Source organism: Oryctolagus cuniculus, chromosome 10 (assembly GCF_964237555.1).
Source record: "Oryctolagus cuniculus chromosome 10, mOryCun1.1, whole genome shotgun sequence".
Classification (NCBI taxonomy): domain Eukaryota; kingdom Metazoa; phylum Chordata; class Mammalia; order Lagomorpha; family Leporidae; genus Oryctolagus; species Oryctolagus cuniculus.
In genome coordinates this window covers 16,426,029-16,450,653 of record NC_091441.1, presented here as the reverse complement: position 1 = coordinate 16,450,653, position 24,625 = coordinate 16,426,029, and the positions used below count along the sequence as shown (strand labels likewise).

General features: G+C 40.5%; 1 protein-coding gene across 8 annotated transcripts in view; it reads right to left on the bottom strand.

Moving 5' to 3' along the window:
• PIGN (phosphatidylinositol glycan anchor biosynthesis class N) overlaps window positions 1–24,625 on the bottom strand; it is a 147,590-nt gene that overhangs the window by 83,158 nt on the left and 39,807 nt on the right. For all 8 annotated transcript variants that reach the window (XR_011379302.1, XM_002713621.5, XM_051851153.2 and 5 more), the window contains 3 exons: window positions 24,510–24,569; window positions 22,095–22,187; window positions 21,015–21,070 (listed from right to left, as the gene is read on the bottom strand). Coding sequence is in view for 7 of the 8 variants with exons in the window: in XM_002713621.5 (XP_002713667.4) it covers window positions 21,015–21,070; window positions 22,095–22,187; window positions 24,510–24,569 (209 nt within the window). In the remaining variant the exon portion in view is untranslated. The remainder of the gene's footprint in view (window positions 1–21,014; window positions 21,071–22,094; window positions 22,188–24,509; window positions 24,570–24,625) is intronic.

The following is a 24,625-nucleotide window of genomic DNA, read 5'->3' as shown; positions in this document are numbered from 1 at the left end:
AAGGAAGTTGAAATTTAAATTTATTTATTTATTTATTTATTTATTTATTTTGACAGGCAGAGTGGACAGTGAGAGAGACAGAGAGAAAGGTCTTCCTTTTGCCATTAGTTCACCCTCCAATGGCCGCCGCAGCGGGCGCGCTGCGCACGGCACACCACGTTGATCTGAAGGCAGGAGCCAGGTGCTTCTCCTGGTCTCCCATGGGGTGCAGGGCCCAAGCACCTGGGCCATCCTCCACTGCACTCCTTGGCCACAGCAGAGAGCTGGCCTGGAAGAGGAGCAACCGGGACAGAACCCGGTGCCCATATGGGATGCCGGCACCGCAGGCGGAGGATACACCAATGAGCCAGGGCGCCAGCCCCAGCATTATACTGTTATACCAGGTGACACACAGACAATTTATTCCATGGTACAGAGGATTCTCTTTACCACTGAAAGTCATCACCTTTTTGGAGGTAATTCTATTTATCTGAATGAATAGTCAGAAAATTTGCAATCTAAAATTCTTAGATTATTTATATAAATTTCTACTTAACTTCCTTAATGTTGTATGTTACTCTTTATTTCAACTAGTATTTCCTCTATAGTACTTTTAAAATCTAATAACAGATTTTATCACTTTTCACTTAATGAATGCATCTGCTTAGCACTTCCTTGCTTCTAGGCTGATGCACAAAACAGTTGACAAGGAGATTTGGAGAAGATTCAAAACACTAGCAAGATCAATTAAAGGGCTGAAAATTAACTTCCCTTAAGGGAAGGCTAAAGAAACTACATAATTTAATATGGTGAAGAGAAAGCTTCAGGAATGAAAATATGTTCTCAGATGCTAATAAAGAAGACCTTGACCAGCTGTTCTTTTTGAAAAGTAAATTGACTTACTTTCTACGAAGATTTTTGTTTGGAGAAAATATTTCCTTTTAAAGAAAGCAGCTTAAACATTGACATGTAGGGGTTTAGATACTGATATAGACTTTTTCAAGTTTTCTCTAGTCCTATGTTTCTACCTTTCCTGTTATAACACAAGTTTTAGGTATAATAAAGTATAATAATGATAAATTACCAATAAAGTTTGTGGAATATTTACAGCATTAAGTACTTATTGTGCCCTTATAGAGAATAACAGGGGAGGAGGGAGGGCATTTGTCACAGTGGTTAAGACATCCCTGGAGAACCCCTATATCCCATATTGGGGTACCTGGGTTCAAGTTCTGCCTCCCCTTTCAATCTCAACTTCCTGCTAATGCACACCCTGGGAGACAGCAGATGATGGCTCAAGTACTGGTTCTCTGTCACCCATGAAGGTGACCCAGATTGTGTGCCACGCTCCTGGCTTCAGTCTGGCCCAGCACTGGTGGTTGTGGGCATTTGAAGAGTGAACCAGCAGAAGGAAGACCTCACTCTCTGTCTCTTTCTTTCTCTCTGCCTTTCAAATAAAACGAAAATAATTTTTTAAAAATTTAAAGAACACTAGGAAACACATCTTTCATGAGCATAAAAGATTATATATAGCAGAAAAACTGCTTTAAAATCTTCAAAATGTTACATGGGTGGTCAAATGTGCATCCACTCTAAAAAGCCCACAGACGACTGAAAACAGGGATGCTAAAAATATACTGTCAGAAGGAAGGACAATGTGGTTGATGAGGGAAAACAAACTATGTTTGAAAGACGAGGCATATTAAAAACTAAATGGCTGAAAAGCTTATTGTGATATTACTTTACTGATAAAGACTCCCAACGAGCATTATCATTTATTCTATAAACCAGCAGATTTCTAAAATCAGGGGAAAATAAACGATAGGAGACTGAAAGATATTAGAAAGTATTGTTGCACAATGAATATCTAATTCTATTTCAGTTTTTGAAATAAGATTGCATTTGACAGCAAGTTAGTTTAGCAATGAATTTTCCAAATCTAGTTTCTGAATCTTAGATATTAAAAAAGGAGAGTCTGGTTAGTGAAGAATATCTAAAAATACCCTTTACACTGAATGTCTGGTATCTATGTTAGGATAATTAGTTGGGATAGTAAGATTTCAGATAGAAATAGATGCTTTGAAGAACACTGTGACATTATTATATATTTTGGGTTTCATCCACAGTTCCTGGCTCTAATTCCCTCCTCAAGAGAGGCCATAGTAAATCAGACAGCAGGTCATAACAGCCTCCTTACTCCACATTGGTCCTGCTCTATACCCTTGAGGAAAGAATGCTGAAGAATCTAGAAAGGCCTCAAGGCCGTGCCCATCAGTCTACTTGAAATCACACCTACACAAGGAAGTCTCCCCCCCCAACACCGAAAGGACAGTTCAGAAGGTTTTCAAGGAGTTGAATACCTGAGGGTTGCTGGAGGATAGCACACCTGAACAGGGTGTGGAAGCTTTCTTCTCCTGCCTTCCCATAGCTCACACTACTCATCTCTTTATCTGTGTCCTTTCTAATACCCTTTAAGGAAACCAATAATGTTCCCCTGACTTCTGGGAGCTGCTCAAACAAAACAGCCAGTTGGTCAGTACAGGTAAAGCAACCTGGGGTTGATGACTGGCTTCTAAAGGAAGGGGACAGCCTTGGAGCTGTACCCTTGATCTGTGGGACCTCACACCATCTCCATGTGGACAGTGTCAGAACTGAATCGGAACAGAGGACCCTCAGCTGGTGTCCACTGCAGAAGAACTAAAGCCGGGATTGCTGGTGGGTGAAATCCACACACATTTTGGGATAACAAATGTATTCTGTGTTGGTTGTTGTATTCTGAGAGTGGAGGAAAATACAGTTTGCTTTTTAACTCAGACACAGGAAAAGGAGATGTTTTTGTTGCATGTTAAAATTTATTACATCATCTGTGACTAGAAAATAAAAATGAGACAAAACTCGAGAGAAAAAGTTTATAAAAATTCTACTTTGTGAAATAAGTATAGGCAGATTTAAACATTGAAAAAAAGGTCTAAAAGTTATTATAACATAAAACTTGTTAGCTTCTCTAATGGAGAATTCATTCAGAAAGGGAGTAACTTCTTGAGAGTGAAAACTTACTATGCTACACAATGCTGAATACTATTAAGATCAGAATTTGAAAAAAATGACTAAATAACCATAACATTGTTAGCAGTGGTAGACTGGCATCCTAAAGACCAAGCATTCTACAAAACTGATTTTATTTATCATATTGCCAACCTAAATCTGCTTAAAGGAATACTTAACAAATTTCACTAAATTTAATAATAGCAAAAAAAACTAAATGTTCTCCCTTTAAAAACATAAAAGTATCACACTGTATAGCACATGAGGCAAATATTTTCTTCCATTCTGTAGGTTGTCTCTTCACTCTATTGACTGTTTCCTTTGCTGTGCAGAAGCTATTTAGTTTGATGAAACCCCATTTGTCTACTTTCGCTTTTGTGTCCTGTGCTTTGGGGTTTTGATCCAGAAAATCCCTGCCCATTCCCATGTCCTGAAGCATCTCTCCTACGTTTTCTTACAGCAGTTTCAAATTTCAGGTCTTACATTTAGGTCTTTAATCAATTTTGAATTGATGCTTGTACATGGTGAGAAAAACGGGTCTAGTTACATCTGCTGTGTGGGTTATCTGGCTTTCCCAAACACCATTTACTGAAAAGACTACCCAGACTATCGCTTTTGCAGTCCAGACTCTTAACACCTTTGAAAAGATCAGCTGGCTGCACATATGCGTTTATGGGTGTCTATTCTGATCCATTGTCTGTTTTTATGCCCACACCATGCTACCGTAACTTCACTGTATTTTTTTAATCAGGTAGTATAATGCTTCTTGCTTTGTTCTTTTTGCTCAAAGATTGCTTTGGCTATTTGGAGTATTTTGTGGTTCCACACAAAAGACTATACTTTCTAATGATCTGCAATCAAAACAGTATGAGGAAAAAAATTCTAAACAGAATCTGTCTATACTTATATCAGTCATTATATTTGTTTCTTCCCAATACAATTTCAATTTTTATTAACAAGAGAAGTTTCAAAAATACTATGATATGATATATATCACAAAATATTCTAAGACTTTACCCATTTGTCCCAAGAATATTCTTTCAACAAATATGAAAATTAAATGAGTAATTTGCCATAATTTCTATAGATCAATGTGTTCTTCTAAATTATCCCTAATAAACTAAGTATTGATGCCATGAATTCACTGTAAATACTGTAAATTTGTGTCATTTTCCTCAAATTTTATCACAGAAATTGTCATTTCATATTACAAGTTCTCAGTGATTTGTTAGCCTGAGACAAAACAACTACTGTTGATCAAGGACAACAAAATTTATAATAAAATCCTTAGAAGAGCTTAGAAGCTTCATGTGAATTTTTTTCAAAGTCCTTGAATCTCAGTTTTATCACATATTAAAAATTTACTATGAGATGTACAAATAAGGGAAGCTATATAAGTATATTTCCTGTTTGTCCTTGCCCAATATTCTAGGCTCTATGATCTTTGACTGAGGGATTTCACCTAGTCCCACAGCTTTAATTAATACTGGACATTTTCCAAATCCACAGTTAGAGCCCAATTCTTGCTTCTGAGCTCCAGACTGAGATTTCCAGTTGTAAGCTGAGTGCATACTGTGATGCCATTATACAGACATAACAAACCCAACATATCCATAACTGAATTTGCCCTTCCCACATGAGAAGCGGTTGGGAAAATCATATGAATGTCTAAATATCTCTCAAATAGGAAATTTTGGGGCCAGCATTGTGGCACAGTGGGTAAAGCCACCACCTGCAACACTGGCATCCCAAATGGGCACTGGTTCCTGCACTGGCTGTGCTACTTCCAATCCAGCTCCCTGCCAACAGTCTGGGAAAAGCAGTCCAGGATGGCCCAAGTGTTTGGGCTGCTGCACCCACATGGGTGACCTGCACAAAGCTGCTCGCTTGCAGTTTTGGCCTGGCTCAGTTCTGGCCACCGTGGCCATCTAGGGAGTGAACCATGGATAGAAGAGCTCGATCTCTCTCTTCTCTCTCTCCCTCCACGTCTCTCTGTCTTTCCCTCTCTTTCTGTAGCTCTTTCAAATAACTAAATCTTAAAAAGAAAGGGAAAATTTCACCTATATGTTTTATTCCACTTCAATACCTTGAATTCCTATATTCCTTCTGTTCATATCTGCTCAGCTCTGAAGCAGTATTTCTGAAGGACACTAGGCTTGATAACTTAGTTTAGTGATGGACTAACTCTAAGCCAGACTGCCTGAGCTCCATCCTAGCTCTATATTTATTAATTCTGTTATTTGGGGGAAGTATTTTTATGTCTCAATTTCCTCATATAATGTATCAACCAAATAGAGCTATTCTAAGAATTAAAAGATACATATATCTTTTAATATGTGTACACACACGCACAAATAACTTAGAACAGTCTCATGCATACACTAAGCATGTAATGAATGAGAGCAGGCAGTGCTGAGGATGGTGCTTATGCAAGACTCCACTTGCTGGAATCACTGCCAACAGTCTTTCAAGTGGCCTTCCTCCTCTTAGCTTGCCCTTCTTCTGTATGTCATAATATTAATTCTAAGTGAATTTCAGGTATTCTTCCCAAATTGATTCTCCCACAGTTTGCCCTTTCTAAGAAAATGGCAATGGTATTCATTTCATCCAAAAGTCCTAAAGTTATCTTCAGCTCTCTCTCTCTCACCTTACATTCAATATATCAGCAAATCCTATTATTTCTACTCTTTAAAAAATGTATCCACACTGTGGGGCTGGCATGCCAGATCAGAGTGCCCACTCAAGTCCTGACGGCTGCACCTCCTATCCAGTTCCTGCTAATGTATCTGGGAAGGCAGCAGAAGATGGTCCAAGTGCTTGGGCCACCCACATAGGAGACCCAGATGGAGTTCCTGGCTTTTGGCTTTTATTTGGCCTAGTATGGGTTCTTATAGCCATTTGGGGAGCAAACCAGCAGGTGAAAAATCCATCTCTCTCTTTCTCTACCTCTGTGTGTGTGTGTATGTGTGTCCCTCCATTTCTGATGGTATGCTTTTCAAGTAAATAAATGGTAAAAAACAAAAACAACCCAAGAATCCACTGTTAGCACCCCAGAACGAGGTACGACCTTTCACCTAGAATAATGGAATAGTCTAGTTGGTCTCCTGTGACTGCAGCTGCCTGCCAACAGTCTCCACATAGTGACAGCATGGGTATTTAAAACTATTTTCAATCACATAATTCCTTTATGTAAAACCTCCAGTCTTCCCATCTCACTCAAAATCAAGTCTCCACTATGGCGCTTCATGATCCGTCCCACCGCTTGTTCTTTCCTTTCTTCTTCTCATGCCCCACTGGTCTCCCCTCAAAAAATCACTCTAGCCCCTAACATTGCTATGTTACAAGCTACATTAAGTCTTGGAATGGTGGTTCCCTAAGCCTGGACATCTTACTCAGTTCTCTACTGAAATGTCAACTTACCAGAGATCTTCTTGGAACAAAAAAAATCTAAAATAGGAGACACATACAGATATGCCCCATTTGTTTTTAACACTAGAATAAATGCAAGCTGGTAGGCAGACTCTCAGAAGTGCTGCACACCCCCACCCCAACTTCAGTGAATACTCCAGATGCCTATTTCTATTTCCTGGCATTCATAGCCTGTGCAGTCTATTCCCCTGGAGAAAACTGCTTAAGTATGAGGATTCAGCAATGTTAGCTAGATGTTACTTGGGTTACATTTTTTAAACGATGACTTCTGTCTTGCTAGCAACTCTCTTTATTGTTTTTTGTTTTGTTTTGTTTTTCGGCTTAGATGCTTTGAGAGAGGGTCACAGAGCAAGAAAATGAGGGCAGCATACAACCAACAGCCAGCAACAGACTGAGGCCTTCTGTCCAACAACCTGTATGAAACTGAATCCTGCCAAAACCATGGGCTCTGGAATGGATTGTTCACAGGCAAGCCATCACATGAGACTGGAGCTCAATCAACACCTTCATTACAGCCTTCTCAGAAACCATGAAGCGGGACTGGCGTGGCAAAACAGGTTAAGCCACCACTTGCAATGTGGACATCCCGTATCTGAGTACTGGTTCAAGTCCTGGCTGCTCTACTTCTAATCCAGCTTTCTGCTAATAGGCTCTGGAAGGAGTGGATATTGGCCCAAGTGCCTGGGCCCCTGCTACCAATATAGGAGACCTGGATGGAGCTCCTGGCTTCTGGCTTCAATAGGCGCAGCCCTGGCTGCTGTGGCCATTTGGAGAGTGAGCTAGCAAACGGAAGATCTCTTTGTTTCTCTCCCTCTCTCTCTGATGCTCTCCCTTTCAAATAACTAACTAACTAACTAACTAGCTAACTAACTAACTAACTAAATCTTAAAATAAAAAAGGAAGAAACCATGAAGTAAGATCTAGGTTTTGGGTATGGGATAGTCAGTGATTGGAATGAACTAATATTGGTAAGGCATAAAATACATTTAGAGATAGAAAACGTATTTCTTTGTTTGAATAGAACTAGGAAAAAAACAAACAAAATAGGATTAAAGTAATATTATCGGGGCCAGCGCTGTGGTGTAGCAGGTAAAGCCGCCGCCTGCAGCACCAGCATCCCATATGGGAGCTGGTTTGAGACCTGGCTGCTCCTCTTCCCATCCAGCTCTCTGCTATGGCCTGGGAAAAGCAGTATTAGATGGTCCAAATCCTTGGGCCCCTGCACCCACATGGGAAGACCCAGAGGAAGCTCTTGGCTCCTGGCTTCGGATTGGTGTAGCTCTAGCCACTGCAGCCAATGGGGAATGAATCAGCAGATGGAAGACCCCTCCCCACCTCCAGCCTCGCCTTCTCTCTCTGTGTAACTCTAACTTTCAAATTAATAAATAAATCTTTAAAAAAATATTATCAGCATGTAGAACACAACTTTTACTACTTTAAAAGAAAGAGCAGGGAACAGTGAGCTAAGTAAGATTCAGAATAATTGGGATGTAGGTCTTTTTCTGACTTAGCTCTATGATAGGAAATAAGCAGTACAGCAGGCTATGAAGTCAGGAGACGGGTCTGCCCCAGTTCTTCTGCACACTCGGAGTTTTAGGTTAACTTTGCTTGTCTTAAAGTGGGTGAGGATAAAGCCGTAACTTAAAAGCATTTCAAAACGAGGTTACGTAAAATAAGGTGATACATAAGTATGTAATGATTAATTGAAGATTCAATACAAACTTCCACATAGGGAATACTCTTGCTTGGAGATTCTCATCTTGTCTACACTCTTGCTCCTGACCTACCACACTTTTAATCCTAAAGACTTCTTCCCTAAGTTTAGCTGTGGTACTGATCTCAACTCTCTTCTATGCTACATGGCAGATTCTGATTTGGAGTAAAAAGACTTACAGAGGCCGGCGCCGCGGCTCACTAGGCTAATCCTCCGCCTAGCGGCGCCGGCACACCGGGTTCTAGTCCCGGTCGGGGCGCCGGATTCTGTCCCGGTTGCCCCTCTTCCAGGCCAGCTCTCTGCTGTGGCCAGGGAGTGCAGTGGAGGATGGCCCAGGTGCTTGGGCCCTGCACCCCATGGGAGACCAGGAAAAGCACCTGGCTCCTGGCTCCTGCCATCGGATCAGCGCGGTGCGCTGGCCGCAGCGCGCCGGCTGCGGCGGCCATTGGAGGGTGAACCAATGGCAAAGGAAGACCTTTCTCTCTGTCTCTCTCTCTCACTGTCCACTCTGCCTGTCAAAAAAATAAAAAAATAAATAAAATTTAAAAAAAAAGACTTACAGAAAATTTTCATTAGACATTTTAAATTATAAAACAAAAAATGAGTGGGAAGTTATACATGAAAAACAGCAAAATTCTAATGAAAAATTTTAACCCTTGGTTGAGAAAAGACTTATCTTTGAAAATATTTTAAATGTCATAACTCCTATAGGAGTTATTCCTAAATTTTAAAATCACACATAAAACAATTATACATCTAAAAAAATTTCCACACTATTCATGACATCACAACAAAAAATGTATAATTTCTGAATTTCAAAATTGTGTGTGTTGGAGGGGTTGTTTGTTGAACTTTTTTTCTTCACTTCTATGCTATCAGACACCTGTTAAAATGTTGTGGCAAACTGAAGGCTTTCAAAGAAACCATCTTTGGATAGGATGAGATTTGTTTGTGGTAAAATTATAAACAAAGAGATGGCTGGAGGCCAGCTAGGAGGTATGCCAAAGAAACTTCTAAGTGATCAGATCACAAAGCCTGGAGCATAATTAGAACTATTGGGCCACAGAGGATATATTTTACATCCAAACAAGGAATTTTAGCTCAGATGGGGTACATAATAGATCACCAGAAGGAAAAAGCACCCAACTCTAGAATCACTGTATAAACAGTCCTCAGAGATGCAGCTTTCACTCAGAGTACAGTTAGAGACTTGCATGTGGCAGTTGAGATCAAGGAAAAAGCAAGAGGAGAAGAATTCAGTTAGGTCAATAATAAGGAAGAAGTATGTATTTGCATTAGCAAAGTGAGTTTTGAATCAAAATATTTTAAACTATCTATCTTAAATAGATGGTCACTAAATTACATGAACCCATTATTTCTAGAAGGTATACCATTTCATTATTAAATCTAGGTCTTTTGTCCCTTTGCTACTGCACACTAACATATTTAGCATATAAAAATATAAGAAAAATGCTATAAAATTCCTTCTATTTGGCTTTAAAATAAGAAGTTCTCATAAAAATATTATTAAATCAAATATGCAAAGATGTTTTATTAGAAATGTAGATCTGCCTCACTCACTAAAAAACTACCTTTTTTTTTTTTTTTTTTTTTTTGACAGGCAGAGTGGACAGTGAGAGAGAGAGACAGAGAGAAAGGTCTTCCTTTGCCGTTGGTTCACCCTCCAATGGCCGCCGCAGCCGGCGCTCTGCGGCCGGCGCACCGCGCTGATCCGATGGCAGGAGCCAGGAGCCAGGTGCTTCTCCTGGTCTCCCATGGGGTGCAGGGCCCAAGCACTTGGGCCATCCTCCACTGCACTCCCTGGCCATAGCAGAGGGCTGGCCTGGAAGAGGGGCAACCGGGACAGAATCCGGCGCCCCGACCGGGACTAGAACCCGGTGTGCCGGCGCCGCTAGGCGGAGGATTAGCCTAGTGAGCCGCGGCGCCGGCCAAAAACTACCTTTCAAGGGAAATCCAAAACCAACACTGGAAAGCACTCCCTACTGTCCTGGCTCTCTCTCCTGGGCCTCTCTCCCCTTACCTCAACTCCTTAACGTCCTTCTGCTCCTCCCCTCAGAGGTGTGCTGGAGCCTGCTCACACTGGCTCCCAAGAGCTGATGCTGTACAACTCTTCCCATTTTCTCTTGGTCATAGTGAGAGTCTTTATATCAGAAATTGGCAAATGTTACTAATGCTTTTTACCCCTCCCTCCCAGAGAGCCAGGCTTCTTATTAAACATCTGCATACCACTGCCACATTTTCCTATGTTATATTTCACATTCTCACCTGCCTCAGACCCACTGGAGTCCAGGTCAATTCGTGTCCAGTTTATGAGAGCAGCTACCCTGGCTATTACTATGAGCTGGTGCCGTCATCACACATTGTTCTCTGAAGTAGCGACAACACACACAGAGGCCCTCTTCTGGACATCATTTTTCCCTGCAGTTGCCTTGTTTAACTTCTCCAGGGCCTTCAAATTCACTGCTTTCATCAATGGAGTTGGTGCTCTTCAAGAGTTCTTATAAAAACAGTCACTAATGCTACCTCGAACAATTTTATCACACATATTATTTTTAATTTTTGCTATTATCTCTCTATATGTTCCCATTAGACTGTGACTTTGATGAGGGTGGATATTATGTCTACTCTATTTTCCAACATTCAGTATAACACTTGCAACACAACAGGAAAACAATAAACATTAGTAAAGCAGATTGAGATAATTTCTCCACAACAGCTAAAATTATGACAAAGGTGAACTGTTACCTTTTGTTGACAGCTAAATTGTGGTCCCCAGAAAGATATATTGATGTCCTAACCCCTGGTATCTGTGAATGTGACTGTAGTTTGAAATTGGGTCTTTGTTGATATAATTATGCTAAAATAATTAATAGTGGATTAGAGACCTTAAATCCAATGACTTAAAAGGAGAGGGCAATCTGGAGATAATTACACAGGGAAGAATGATACAGCTAAAGACCAAGGAACACCAAGGACCACAAGCAGCTACCAAAAGCCAGAGGTAAGGAAGGACTCTTCCTCTTTAAAGCCTTTGGAGACACCTTGATTGTATACTTCTGGTCTCCAGAAACTGTGACAGAAGGAGTTTCTGTCATATTAAGCCACTCGGTTGTGGCAGTTCCAGCAGCCACAGGAAACCAATACATGTTTCTATCACCTGCCAAAATTCAGGCTGCCAAACATGAAAAGTCAGTTTCTCCACTGCTAGTTTTCCTCTTAAGGTATACATGATTACAGAAAAGAATAAACTAAGAATGCTAACTAAAAGGCGACATGTTTCAAATGTATTTCTACATAATAATTTGTAGTAAAGAAACCTCCTTTATTGACTAAATCTTTTTTATTGAAAACATCAACTTTTAAAAGAATCCATAATTGACATGGTATGCCTAAGTAAAAAGAAATGAATAATGTCTTAAATTGTGCACATTTCTTTGTTGTACTTGTTACCATTCCTTTTTATTTTGTGGTTGTTTTGAACTATAGAAGAAAGTAAACCCTATTTTAGCATTAACAAGAATCTTATCAATTATTCAACATGAACTGGTGTTTGGAAGACAAGCTCTCCTTAAAATGCTTCCCTTTGAAGTACATCTTTTTTACTTTGAATATAAAAAAAATATTCACTTGCACCCAAATGTGACCCACTGTTTTAGTGATACTTACCTATTCATTTTTAGAATATTTATATAGAAGATATTTCAAGAAAGCAGTGTAAAATAAAACAAAAATTATTTCTAAAATAACTTCCATTCCTTTAGTATGACCAATGATGTAGAATCATAGCTTCTTTCATGTTGTAAGTGAATAAACAGGTATTTTCCAGCATATGTATGCGGTTTATGAAAATTATATTTTAAAACATGAATGGTTTTGAAGCAGAAAATTGCATTTTTTGTCAGTGATATAAACGTTCACGTAAAAATCTAAGTTTAAATTTGGACTAAGGGATACACTTTATATCAGGTTAAAAGAAACAAATAAATTAAAAGGAGCCAGTATCTTTTACCATTTTAGTAGGAAGAACTTCAAATTTCTGTTAAAATGTCTTCATGTTTCCTGAATTTACAAGTGGTTTTCAGAAAAAGGTAACAGAGCTTTTGTTTTTACTGGAAAGGCATATATCCCTTCCCAATTCCACTTCTTCCCTACAACATACCTTAAAAGAATTTTTTGATGTTTTTTCTCACTTCACAGGCTTTTTTTCTCCAATTTTTTCCTGCCTCCTTTTGGGCTTTATAGAACACAATTTTGAAAAACAATGGTTTTCCTCAAGGCAAACCTTTTATGCTTCTCTAGTCATGTGGCTCCACCTGGCGGTCAACCCGCGGCACACCAACAGGCCCACAAGGTCCAACTTTAGTTTTAAATTCCTTTTGCAGCAGTTTTAACTGTTTGTCAGAATGGATATTTCATGACTTTTATTATTTCCAGAGTCCTTTAGAATATGAAAAAAACTACTTATTTTTTTAAAAACGGGATATGCAATTATCAAATAGACCCAAGGAATCCTCTTACAAACCCTAAGATAGAGGACCTCAGTGATCTATTTCATCATTCAATAATTATTCAGAAATACACTAGAAAAGATGAAAGATTAAGTAGTAATCTAGTGATGCTGGTGAAATTCATTACATAAGTAAAATTTCAAGGCTATGGTTTTCAGATGTCAATATCCTAGATGAATTTTCTCAAATGTTAACAGATGAGTGAAGAAGGTATTTATAAGAACAAAAAGAAAATATCATATTCATTCCATAGCAAACAGTTTGTGACAAGAACTTGGGTTATCTGTTCAGCTAAATGGAGTTACGATCAAAGATTTATTTCATCTTTTAGATAGCTACATGTCACCATTTATTTGACATACTTTTTAAAGAGGATAATATTGATATTACCTGTATATGTAAAGGCGTTAAAAGGAAACAGATAATGTAGAACCAAGAAAATTCATTGTTTTGGAGAAGTAAAAATAAAAGGGTACATTGACCTCAACACAGTAAATGGTCATAACTTTTAGCTAAAACACTGAGCCATTAAAGAGTTGCAATGCAGAGTTAAATCAGTACTTCCTGATATTAATTTCAAAATGCCTAAAAGGAAAAATGAAGTTTTTATAATGTGTAAAAATAAATACTCTTTTAAAAATAATTGACATTATTTATGTCTTCTCAAAATGATAGAAAAATAATTTTCAATTTCGTATTCCACTTGGCTCTGGTGTCTTTTTAATTTTTTTGTTTTTGTTTTTGTTTTTTTGACAGGCAGAGTGGACAGGGAGAGAGAGAGACAGAGAGAAAGGTCTTCCTTTGCCGTTGGTTCACCCCCCAATGGCTGCTGCGGCCGGCGTACCGCGCCGATCCGAAGCCAGGAGCCAGGTACTTCTCCTAGTCTCCCATGCGGGTGCAGGGCCCAAGCACCTGGGCCATCCTCCACTGCACTCCCGGGCCACAGCAGAGAGCTGGACAGGAAGAGGAACGATCGGGACAGAATCCGGCGCCCCGACCAGGACTAGAACCCGGTGTGCCCGCGCTGCAGGTGGAGGATTAGCCTAGTGAGCTGCGGCGCCGGCCGTCTTTTTAAATTTTATATAATATTAACAAATTCTAATTATGATATTAGCTAATATACTCATTAAAGCACACTATCAATTAGGCACATGTACCTCTATAACTCTCCTATGCAATCTAAGGTAAACCAGTAGTATTTGTCTATGTTTTTAAGATTAATGACATCACAGTGTATTAAAATAATATACTTACTTTTTTTAATCAATATCCCCTCTTACAAACTTTCCCCTATTTGTAAACGGGGGAAGTAACAGTAGTTGCTTCACTGGGAATTTATTTATTTCATGTGAAGCAGATAAAACAGAGCTTTCTGAACAGATGACATTCAATGAAAGTGAGGAACATCTTCCTTTCCTAATTTATGCACCATGTGCGTATTTTCCTCCTTGAGTTTTTAGCTATATTTGTCCATTTTTTAGGAAGGTTTTTCATTTTCTTCTTATTGATATATAAAAGTCTTTATAGTCTACAATTGTAATTTTTGTTGCATATTATACAAATATTTTTCCTAATTTGAAGCTTATTTGACAAATTATCTACCTTTCTCATATGACTATTAAGCTTTCTTATTATAAACCTCAATTTTACTTATTCCTAAATATCTAGTTGTTTAATCAATATAGAATTAGATTTGCGGAGGCCGGCGCTGTGGCTCAGTTGGTTAATCCTCCGCCTAAGGTGCCGGCATCACATATGGGGGCCGGTTCTAGTCCCGGTTGCTCTTCTTCCAGTCCAGCTCTCTGCTGTGGCCTGGAAGGGCAGTGGAGGATGGCCCAGGTGCTTGGGCCCTGCACCCGTATGGGAGACCAGGAGGAAGTACCTGGTTCCTGGCTTCGGATCAGTGTAGTTCCGGCCATAGCGGCCACTTGGGGGGTGAACCAATGGAAGGAAGACCTTTCTCTCGGTTTCTCTCTCTCACTGGCTAACTCTATCTGTCAAATAATAATAATAATAATAATAATAAAAGAATTAGATTTGTGAATGAAGTGATAGGGCAGCTTTATTTTTTTTTTGAAGTGAAGAATTTTCCCCCTACAATTCTTTTTTTTTTTTTGTATTTTATTTATTTATTTATTTATTTATTATTTTTTATTGTCGGGGAACGGGACAGCCTGGCCAGCTGTGCCCCTCCCGACATGTACAAGCACAAGAAGTTTAGTGCTGGGCTTTTTCCACCCTGCCCGTTGCTAATTGCAAGATCCTGTTTTGACTTTAAGCATCCTGTTATTGCATGTTTCCCACACTTAGTTGGCAACATGTTTTCCGTGAATCATATATAAATAGGTGGACGGTGGGCGGGAGTGGAGGAATGAACGCTGGTAAAAGACGGAGGAGTGAATGAACGCTGGTAAAAGACGGAGGAATGAATGAACGCTGGTAAAAGGCGGAGGAATGAATGAACGCTGGTAAAAGGCGGGAGTTGTGAATGAACGCCGGTAACAGGCGGGAGCTGTGAATGAATGCGAGTAGTAAGCGGGAGTGGTGAATGAAGGAGTTGTGAATGAATGCCGGTAACAGGGCGGGCGTTCGCGACATGTAATGCGAGTCTGCTAAAGTGGAAGCTGAAAAGCCGATAAACGCGTCTGGTGTCTCCGAGGTCTCGCCGGCGTTAACCTATCCGGAAGGTGTACGCCTGCATTTTATTTTTATTTTTTAACAGGCAGAGTGGACAGTGAGAGAGAGAGACAGAGAGAAAGGTCTTCCTTTGCCGTTGGTTCACCCTCCAATGGCCGCCGCGGCCGGCGCGCTGCGGCCGGCGCACCGCGCTGATCCGATGGCAGGAGCCAGGTGCTTCTCCTGGTCTCCCATGGGGTGCAGGGCCCAAGCACTTGGGCCATCCTCCACTGCACTCCCGGGCCACAGCAGAGAGCTGGCCTGGAAGAGGGGCAACCAGGACAGAATCCGGCACCCCAACCAGGACTAGAACCCAGTGTGCCGGCGCTGCAAGGTGGAGGATTAGCCTAATGAGCCGCGGCGCCGGCCTATTTATTTATTTTTTTGACAGGCAGAGTGGACAGTGAGAGAGACAGAGAGAAAGGTCTTCCTTTTGCTGTTGGTTCACCCTCCAATGGCCGCCACGGTCGGCACACCGCGCTGATCCAAAGACTGGAGCCAGGTGCTTCTCCTGGTCTCCCATGGGGTGCAGGGCCCAAGCACCTGGGCCATCCTCCACTGCACTCCCAGACCACAGCAGAGAGCTGGCCTGGAAGAGGGGCAACCGGGACAGAATCCGGTGCCCTGACCGGGACTAGAACCCGGTATGCCGGCGCCGCAAGGCGGAGGATTAGCCTAGTGAGCCGCAGCGCAGCACCCCCCCCCCCCCCCCAATTCTTTCTTCTACTGATTTGAAGTAAATTTTTAAGTTTTTATTTATTTTTTATTTATTTGAAAGGCAGAGAGACAGAGATATTTCTCTGGTAACTCCCACAGATGCCTGCAACAGACAGGTCTGGGCCAGGCTAAAGCTAGGAATTCAATCAGAGTCTCCCACGTGAGGAACAGGAATCCAACTACTTGGGCTACCACTCACTGTCTCCCAGGATATACATTAGCAGGAAGCTGAATGCAGAAGTGGACCCAGGACTTGAACCTAGACAGCTGACATGGGATACAGGGGTCCCAAGCACCATCTTAAGTGCTACACCAAATATCAGCTCTGAAATGAATCTTTAATAAAAGCCAAATCTCATATAGTTTAGTAGCTTTATATATACTCTAATCAGTTCTATTAATCTGTGTTTAGCCTGCACTAATGTCACATTTACCATAAGTATGATAGCTTGAGGATGTGTTTTCTACTCACTAGAGCAAATCTCTTATTTTGTTCTTCTTTCTCAACACTAGGTAAGTTACTCTTCAGAATTTATTTTTCTACCTAAATCTTACAATTATCTTCTTCAGTTACATGAAAAATTCTCCTATTACACTGTGTTTAATAAGTATCTTTGAGAGGACTGACATTTTTACAATGCCGAATATTACTCACAAGCATTAATTTATTTATATATTTTATGATCTTAAGTAAAATCTTGTAATTTTCTCCATGATATACCTTCTCATTACTTTATTCTTGGGTATTTTATTTGTATCATGAATAGTATATTTTCGCTGTTACATACTGTATTTGATTCATGAAAATAATTAGCATATTTATTTGTTTTTTAAAAATATAAAAGCAGGGCCAGCACTGTGGTGCCGCGGGTTAAAGCCCTGGCCTGAAGTGTCGGCATCCCATATGGGCACCGGTTTGAGACCCAGCTGCTCCTCTTCCCATCCAGCTCTCTGCTGTGGCCTGGAAAAGCGGTAGAAGATGACCCAAGTCCTTGGGCCCCTGCACCCATGTGGGAGACCTGGAAGAAGCACCTGGCCCCTGGCTTCAGAATGGCGTAGCTCCGGCTGTTGTAGCCATCTGGGGAGTGAACCAGCGGATGGAAGACCTCTCTCTCTGTCTCTACCTCTCTGTAACTCTGTCTTTCAAATAAATAAAAAATAAAAAAATATATAAAAGCAATAGAGACATACAATTTTTTAATTAAAACTTCTAAAAATTTTACGGAGGGGCTTACTAACAATCAACAAATCCCTGTTCAATCTATCTCCCCTCTCAGTTCACCAAACCAAAGATAAAAACCTGTAGATGCGTTTGTTTTAGTTATTCTGGAAAGTACCTTCATTTTCCTTAATATGCTTTTCTTACTAGTTCCTGACTTGATGATCTGAGGTACTTTCTGTTACTGTTCTGCTGCCTCTGGATCTCCTTCCCCTTGAATATGGTTGTTTCACCATCTTGAACTTCTCTGTTGGCTATTTTGGCTACTTTAGTAACTTAGTATCTAAAATTTTGTGCTGCTCTCTCAACTACAGACAGATTTCTATATGTTCTAATTCATGAGGACAGTAATACTACTACTGTTCCATGAACATTTCCTTTCCCCTCTGCCTTTCAATCTGTTAACTGCACTTGTACACTGTCAACATTCTATTCTTAATCAAAATTAATTCTTCCCTGCTTTGCCTAAGGACTTTAAAAGCTGAAAACCAATATTTAAACTGGTATGATTATTTAATTACTGTTCACTTGATAGCAAAGTTCCACTCATGATTAGATTATCTCATGTTTCTTTAAAGCCTTGATCCACGTGACAATGTCAAATTCCTTTTCTCACACTCCCAGCAACTATTCAATATCATTACACATCCAAGGTTGCTTAATATTTAAAGCATGCTTCTTGCAAAGTTCAAAATGTTTCCTTTTCCCTTTCTGTTTGTCATTGCTTTTTGGGGAGGATGAAGAAATTTGTTTTCCATGTATGCCATCATGTTATTAATTTCCTCTTAGCTTCTTACTCAATCCACCTATTACTTAAAGTTCATTTCATTTAGTTTGAGATCCACTTGCTTTCTATTCCAATTTGGAAGATTTGCCTCTCATCTTTACAATTCTCATAAAATATATATTTCTTTAAAATTGTAATTGAATTCTGCCCCCCCCCTCCCCCGCCTATTTTAGAGGCTGGCACTATGGCTTAGTGGGTAAAGCTGAAATCTGCAGTGCCAGCAACCCATATGGGTGCCAGCTCAAGTCCCTGCTGCTCTACTTCTGATCCAGCTCCCTGCTAATGCGCTTGGGAAAGCAGTGGAGGCCACTGTACCCACATGGGAGACCTGGAAGGAGCTCCTGGATCCTGGCTTCAGAACGGCCCAGCTCTGGCCATTGCGGCCATTTGGGGAGTGAACTAGTGGACGGAAGCCCTCTCTCTTTCTCTTTCTCTCTGCCTCTCTGTAACTCTGCCTTTCAAATAAATTCATTAATTTAAAAAAATTTAGGGGCCAGTGTTGTGGTATAGCTGGTTAAGCCTCCGCCTGTGATGATCAAATCCCAAATTAGTGCTGGTTCGTGTCAGCTACCTCACTTTTGATCCGGCTCCCTGCTAATGTGCCTGGGAAAGCAGCAAAAGATGGCCCAAGAGCTTTGGGCTCTGCCACCCACAAGAGAGACTTGGATGAAGTTCCTAGCTCCTGGCTTTAGCCTGGTCCAGCCCTGGCCATTGTGGCCATTTGGGAAGTGAACCAGTGGATAGAATATCTCTCCCTCTCTGTCTGTAACTCTGCCTTTCAATTAAATAATCTTTAAAAAAAAAAATTTAGAGCATCCTGTGCCCTTTTTCATTTGAAAAGTTCATTCAATTTTTGTTTTAATTTCTCAAATATTTCTGAGGGTTTTAACACCGTTAGTTTCTGTTCTGCTCCTTAAATTTGTATCTTGAAGAATTGATTTTGCATTTTGTCTTAGGATTTGTTGTTTATATTGTAAGCTCTCAACAAGTGGTCACTTTTCACCAGACAAGTCTGTAGGCAGAACTGGTTGCTTTAAATAAAAGTGGGTGAGCCAATGGGTAGGAACCAGACATCCGGTCAGGCCCCACGATGACACAAAATCAGTAGTGACTCTAAATATGTACATGCATACAGATATTGAGCAGCAAAGTGAGGGAAGTTTGGAGTTGGCCACTAGGCCAAATGAAAGATGGCAGGCAGTATGCATGTGAACCCTGATGAAGTTCCTTCTGTGACCAGCCTTTCTAACATGATCTAGCAACCCTCAGTTGTTTTCACTCTCACATGCTATATATTTGCTTCATACCAGGAATTGGTCATGTATTCCTTGTTCACTTGTTTACTTTGTTATAGTCTGTCTGTAATGCCAGTGCAAATAAATTCTATGAATATGCACTTTGTCTACCATGTCACTGTTATATCCACAATTTAGTAGTCAATCAATAAATATATCCCTTTGGATGAATGTCTACATATTCCTCAAGCCAACTTTATTAACAGATCTTAACTCCACTAAAAAAAAAAAATTAGAGTGAGCACTAACAGATGTATGTAATATAATGCTAATGATATATTTAGGGTAATAATTTTATATAATCATAACTTGTAGACCTAATTATTCAGAGTATACAGTATTTCAGTTTTTCTAGCTTAGGAATACCACATTAGTGCTACACAGGATCATGCCACTAAAATCCAAAAATAAAACAATTTCAATTTATTTTGGTCAATAGCAAAATCCTTGCTATCTGAATGTAAACTCAAGAAGGTTGAGTAAGCTGCCCAAGCCCACACAGACATTCCGTAGGGCAGGGTCAAGTCTGCCATGCAGATTTCCCCCTTCCTGACTCATGGAAAACAAATCTTCCTAAGAACTGGGACAGGGAATCTGCTGCCCACCCAGCAGGAGTCAACGTTTCTCAGAATTCCACCTTAGGCCCTTGCTTGTCTCTTTGCACATTCTTCCTAGAGCCTCTGAAACATTTAACAATTTCCACCACCATCTTTTTTTCTAACGAGTCAATAATGTATTTTATTATAGTTCTTTTTTTAATCCAAACCATCTTTATTCTGGTGGCTCTAAGATCTTTGCAACCAACCCACATCACCTGAGACCTAAGTCCCCATTTCTAATCAATGAACTGATAAATTCAAATGTATGTTAAACTTAGTACTATTCATCCAGGCCTCTCGAACCAGATTTTATTTTTATAAACCAAAATAGTACCAGCATCTTCCCAGCCAACCAAGACAAGAGCCAGAGAGTCACACTCTTCTTTCTCCCCTACTGCCCCACCAACCCCAGTCAGCCAATCAGTCAAGCCCTTTTGAATTTACCTCCTCAATACTTTTTTTTTTTTTTTTTTGACAGGCAGAGTGGACAGTGAGAGAGAGAGAGACAGAGAGAAAGGTCTTCCTTTTGCTGTTGGTTCACCCTCCAATGGCTGCCGCGGCCGCCACGCTGCAGCTGGCGCATCGCGCTGATCCGAAGCCAGGAGCCAGGTGCTTCTCCTGGTCTCCCATGCGGGTGCAGAGCCCAAGGACTTGGGCCATCCTCCACTGCACTCCCGGGACACAGCAGAGAGCTGGCCTGGAAGAGGGGCAACCAGGACAGAATCCGGCGCCCCGACCGGGACTAGAACCCGGTGTGCCAGCGCCACAAGGCGGAGGATTAGCCTATTGAGCCACGGGCCGGCCCCTCAATACTTCTCTTCTATCTTATCATCCCTCTGTCCTCTCATCCAGTCATTCAAAGGTACCTAACATCTGGCTCATTATTTAACAAAATTATGGAGGATTTCCAGTTGGATTTTAAGGTATACAGAAAGAAAAGGTTTATAAGTAAATTAATCTATTCTAACAGCATTAAATTCATTGAAAAACTTTCTTTCAAGTTAAAAATAGTGAAAGGGACTTACTTAAATGGTGTAAATAAAAATGGTAAAGTAACTTCTTTTTTCTGAGTCATTTTCACCTGGGAACCAAAAATAAAAATATTTCATTATATTGTAAATGAGAAAAAAATAATGAATTTTACTCTGAAGTATAAAAATCAATTAAAATGGCTCTTCAGGGATGGCTAACTACTTTGAAAATAAATGCAATTTTGTGTTACTATATTGTTTCATAAATATTTAAAGAAAAATTTACCATTATTTTACTATTTCAATAAGCTGAGAATTAAGCATATCAATCCTGCAAAATAACAAACCATAATATAATTAAAACTGTACTTCCTTAACTCTTTGAAACAAAATAAGCCAAATTGCTTATTCTTAACCAAGTTAAGATAAAGTTTTAATCCAAGAGTCACTGTTTAGTCACTTACTCCTTTAAGTTCTTAATGTATTTAATAACAAACATGGGAAGACAAGAAATGTTGGGATCTCTAATACTACTTCTACGGGGCAAATTCTCATCAATTAAAACTTGACCTATAGTCTATAAGGATATATGGTAATCTTACAATTAGGAACAGAATTCAAATGCAATTTTATATCTTTAATTCACTCAAGGAACCTACAACTCAGAAATATGATTAAAAAAAAAAAGATTAACATATTTGAAAGGCAGAATTAAAGAGAGAGAGAGAGATGGAGAGAGAGACAGAGATCTTCAACCCACTGGTTTACTCACTAAAAGGTCACAATGGCTGGGTGGGTCTGGGCCGAGAGAAAGCCAGGAGCCTGGAACTCCATCAGGGACTCCCATTGTGGGTGGCAGGGCCCTACATGCAGGCCATTCTCTGCTGCTTTCCCAGGTTCATTAGCAGGGAGCTGGGTCAGAACTGTAGTAGCCAGGACTTAAACTGGCGCAAATATGGAATGGGCATCTTAACCTGCTATGCTAAATCAGCCCAAGAAATATGAAATTTTATGATCCTGGTCAAATATCCAAAACTTAAATACAATGAATTATAGAAAAGCATTAATTAAAAATCAAATATTTTCACTTAATATTTTTAATTTATAAATTATAGTACTTTCTGTGTGTTTCACCTTGAACTGTTCAAGAATCTGTACTGCATTTGTAAACATGCTCTCTGCTTTGAAGAGATCTGTGTTGTTAAGATAATCCACAGGAAGGATCCCCTGCAAATAATAACCACTGATTAGTATTAGTATTAACAAAGCTCGGGCTGTTATAAAACAAAACAGACTTAAAATGGAAGCAATAAAGACATGGGCAAACAGATTATTAGAATTGTGAAATGAAGAATCTTTTTAAAAATTATAAATGAAAGATGTTCTATTACTTTTCTCACAAAGTAGATGTAATAAATAAAGCAAAAGAGATAATTAAATTCAATAAGATTTAAAAGTGCTTTATCAATTACTAAGTGCTAGGCAGTATATACTAAAGAACAATCATCATTGTGGAACATGACGAGTATGTTTAAAAAAATTAAAAAAGGCAGAATAAGACATATGAGAATGTACTGTACAAAGCAGAGTTAGGACTCTTGTGAATTTTTGTTTCAGTTATTAATATACACATACACTCATGATTGTTGGGGCTATATTACCGACTTCTGACTTAGATGACATTTTTAAAAGTAAGTTTTATTCCTAAAGAGCTAATTAAGAGTGGCTGGGATGGAGGTTTTTGTTTGTTTGTTTGTTTGTTTTTGGCCTGTTTGTTTTTTGGCATCTAGGCCCATTCTTAATGGCATTATTTTCTGCTGAGAAATCTTCCCACTGGATATAACACGCTGGATATGTAATCAGTGGGCCTGCCTTCCCTTAGCGAAGGGTAGACAAGTAACTCAGGTTAGGCCATCTGGACTCAATCTTGACTACTGAGAGTCAAGGGAAGAAAACTACCACAGGTACACATGCTACTCTACCCTAGTACTGGTGTCCTGAGAACAGCTCTGCCATGGGATTATGGTTGAGGTTGCTTTTTCCAAATCTCCAAAGCTCTCCTGGTTCCTGGTCATTTCTCCCCCCTCCCCAAGATTTATTTATTTATTTCTTTATTTGAAAGTCAGAGTTACACAGAGAGAGAAGGAGAGGCAGAGAAAGAGAGGTCTTCCATCCACTGGTTCACTCCCCAGTTGGCCGCAATGGCCGGAGCTGTGCCAATCCAAAGCCAGGAGCCAGGAGCTTCTTCTGGGTCTCCCTCATGGGTGCAGGGGCCCAAGGACTTGGGCCATCTTCTACTGCTTTCTCAGGCCATAGCAGAGAGCTGGATAGGAAGTGGAGCAACCAGAACTCAAAGCAGCACCCATATGGGATGCTGGCACTGCAGGCGGTGGCTTTACCCGCTACGCCACAGCGCCGGGTCCAGTTTTTGGTCATGTCTAAGCCTGGTTTTCAAGTACCCTTTTGATTCCAGAAACTACCAATATCCTTTCAGTAATTTCCTCTTTTTTTTTTTTTTTTTTTTTTTTGACAGGTAGAGTGGACAGTGAGAGAGAGAGAGAGAGAGAGAGAGAAAGGTCTTCCTTTTCGCCGTTGGTTCACCCTCCAATGGCCGCCGCCAGCGCGCTGGGGCCGGCACACCGCGCTGATCTGATGGCAGGAGCCAGGTGCTTTTCCTGGTTTCCCATGGGGTGCAGGGCCCAAGCACCTGGGCCATCCTCCACTGCACTCCCTGGCCACAGCAGAGAGCTGGCCTGGAAGAGGGGCAACCGGGACAGAATCCGGCGCCCCGACCGGGACTAGAACCCTGTGTGCTGGCACCGCTAGGCGGAGGATTAGCCTAGTGAGCCACGGCACCGGCCCAGTAATTTCCTCTTAATTAGATTTCCCCTTAATTAGATTTCTGTCTTGTAACCAAAAGTTATTTATATATATTCATCACTTAAAACTAAACTGCAGGGCCAGCGCTGTGGCTCACTAGGCTAATCCTCCGCCTAGCGGCGCCGGCACACCGGGTTCTAGTCCCGGTCGGGGCGCCGGATTCTGTCCCAGTTGCCCCTCTTCCAGGCCAGCTCTCTGCTGTGGCCAGGGAGTGCAGTGGAGGATGGCCCAAGTGCTTGGGCCCTGCACCCCATGGGAGACCAGGAAAAGCACCTGGCTCCTGGCTCCTGCCATCGGATCAGCGCGGTGCGCCGGCCGCAGCGCGCCGGCTGCGGCGGCCATTGGAGGGTGAACCAACGGCAAAGGAAGACCTTTCTCTCTGTCTCTCTCTCTCACTGTCTACTCTGCCTGTCAAAAAAAAAAAAAAAACTAAACTGCAAAGATGCAAATCATATATATTTTAGAAAACAAAGTTTGAAGAAAAGTTATTTGGCTTGTGCTCCATGTCATAGATTATAATACAAATGCAAATATGAGGTATTACATATTTAGAAATACATAAAGTTTTAAATGTAACCAAAGATTATACAGAAACACATAAAAATGGTATATTTCAGTGTGCAGTTTTTTGTAAACACCGAGAAGCGATAACAAAATTTTATTCCTCACCACTGAATTAAGGGGAAAAGGAACTCCAATAAGGGAAGCCATCAATGGTGCAATATCAGCCTACAAACAAACAAAAAATATTCAATTCCAATTCCACAGATAGCAACAAAGAAATA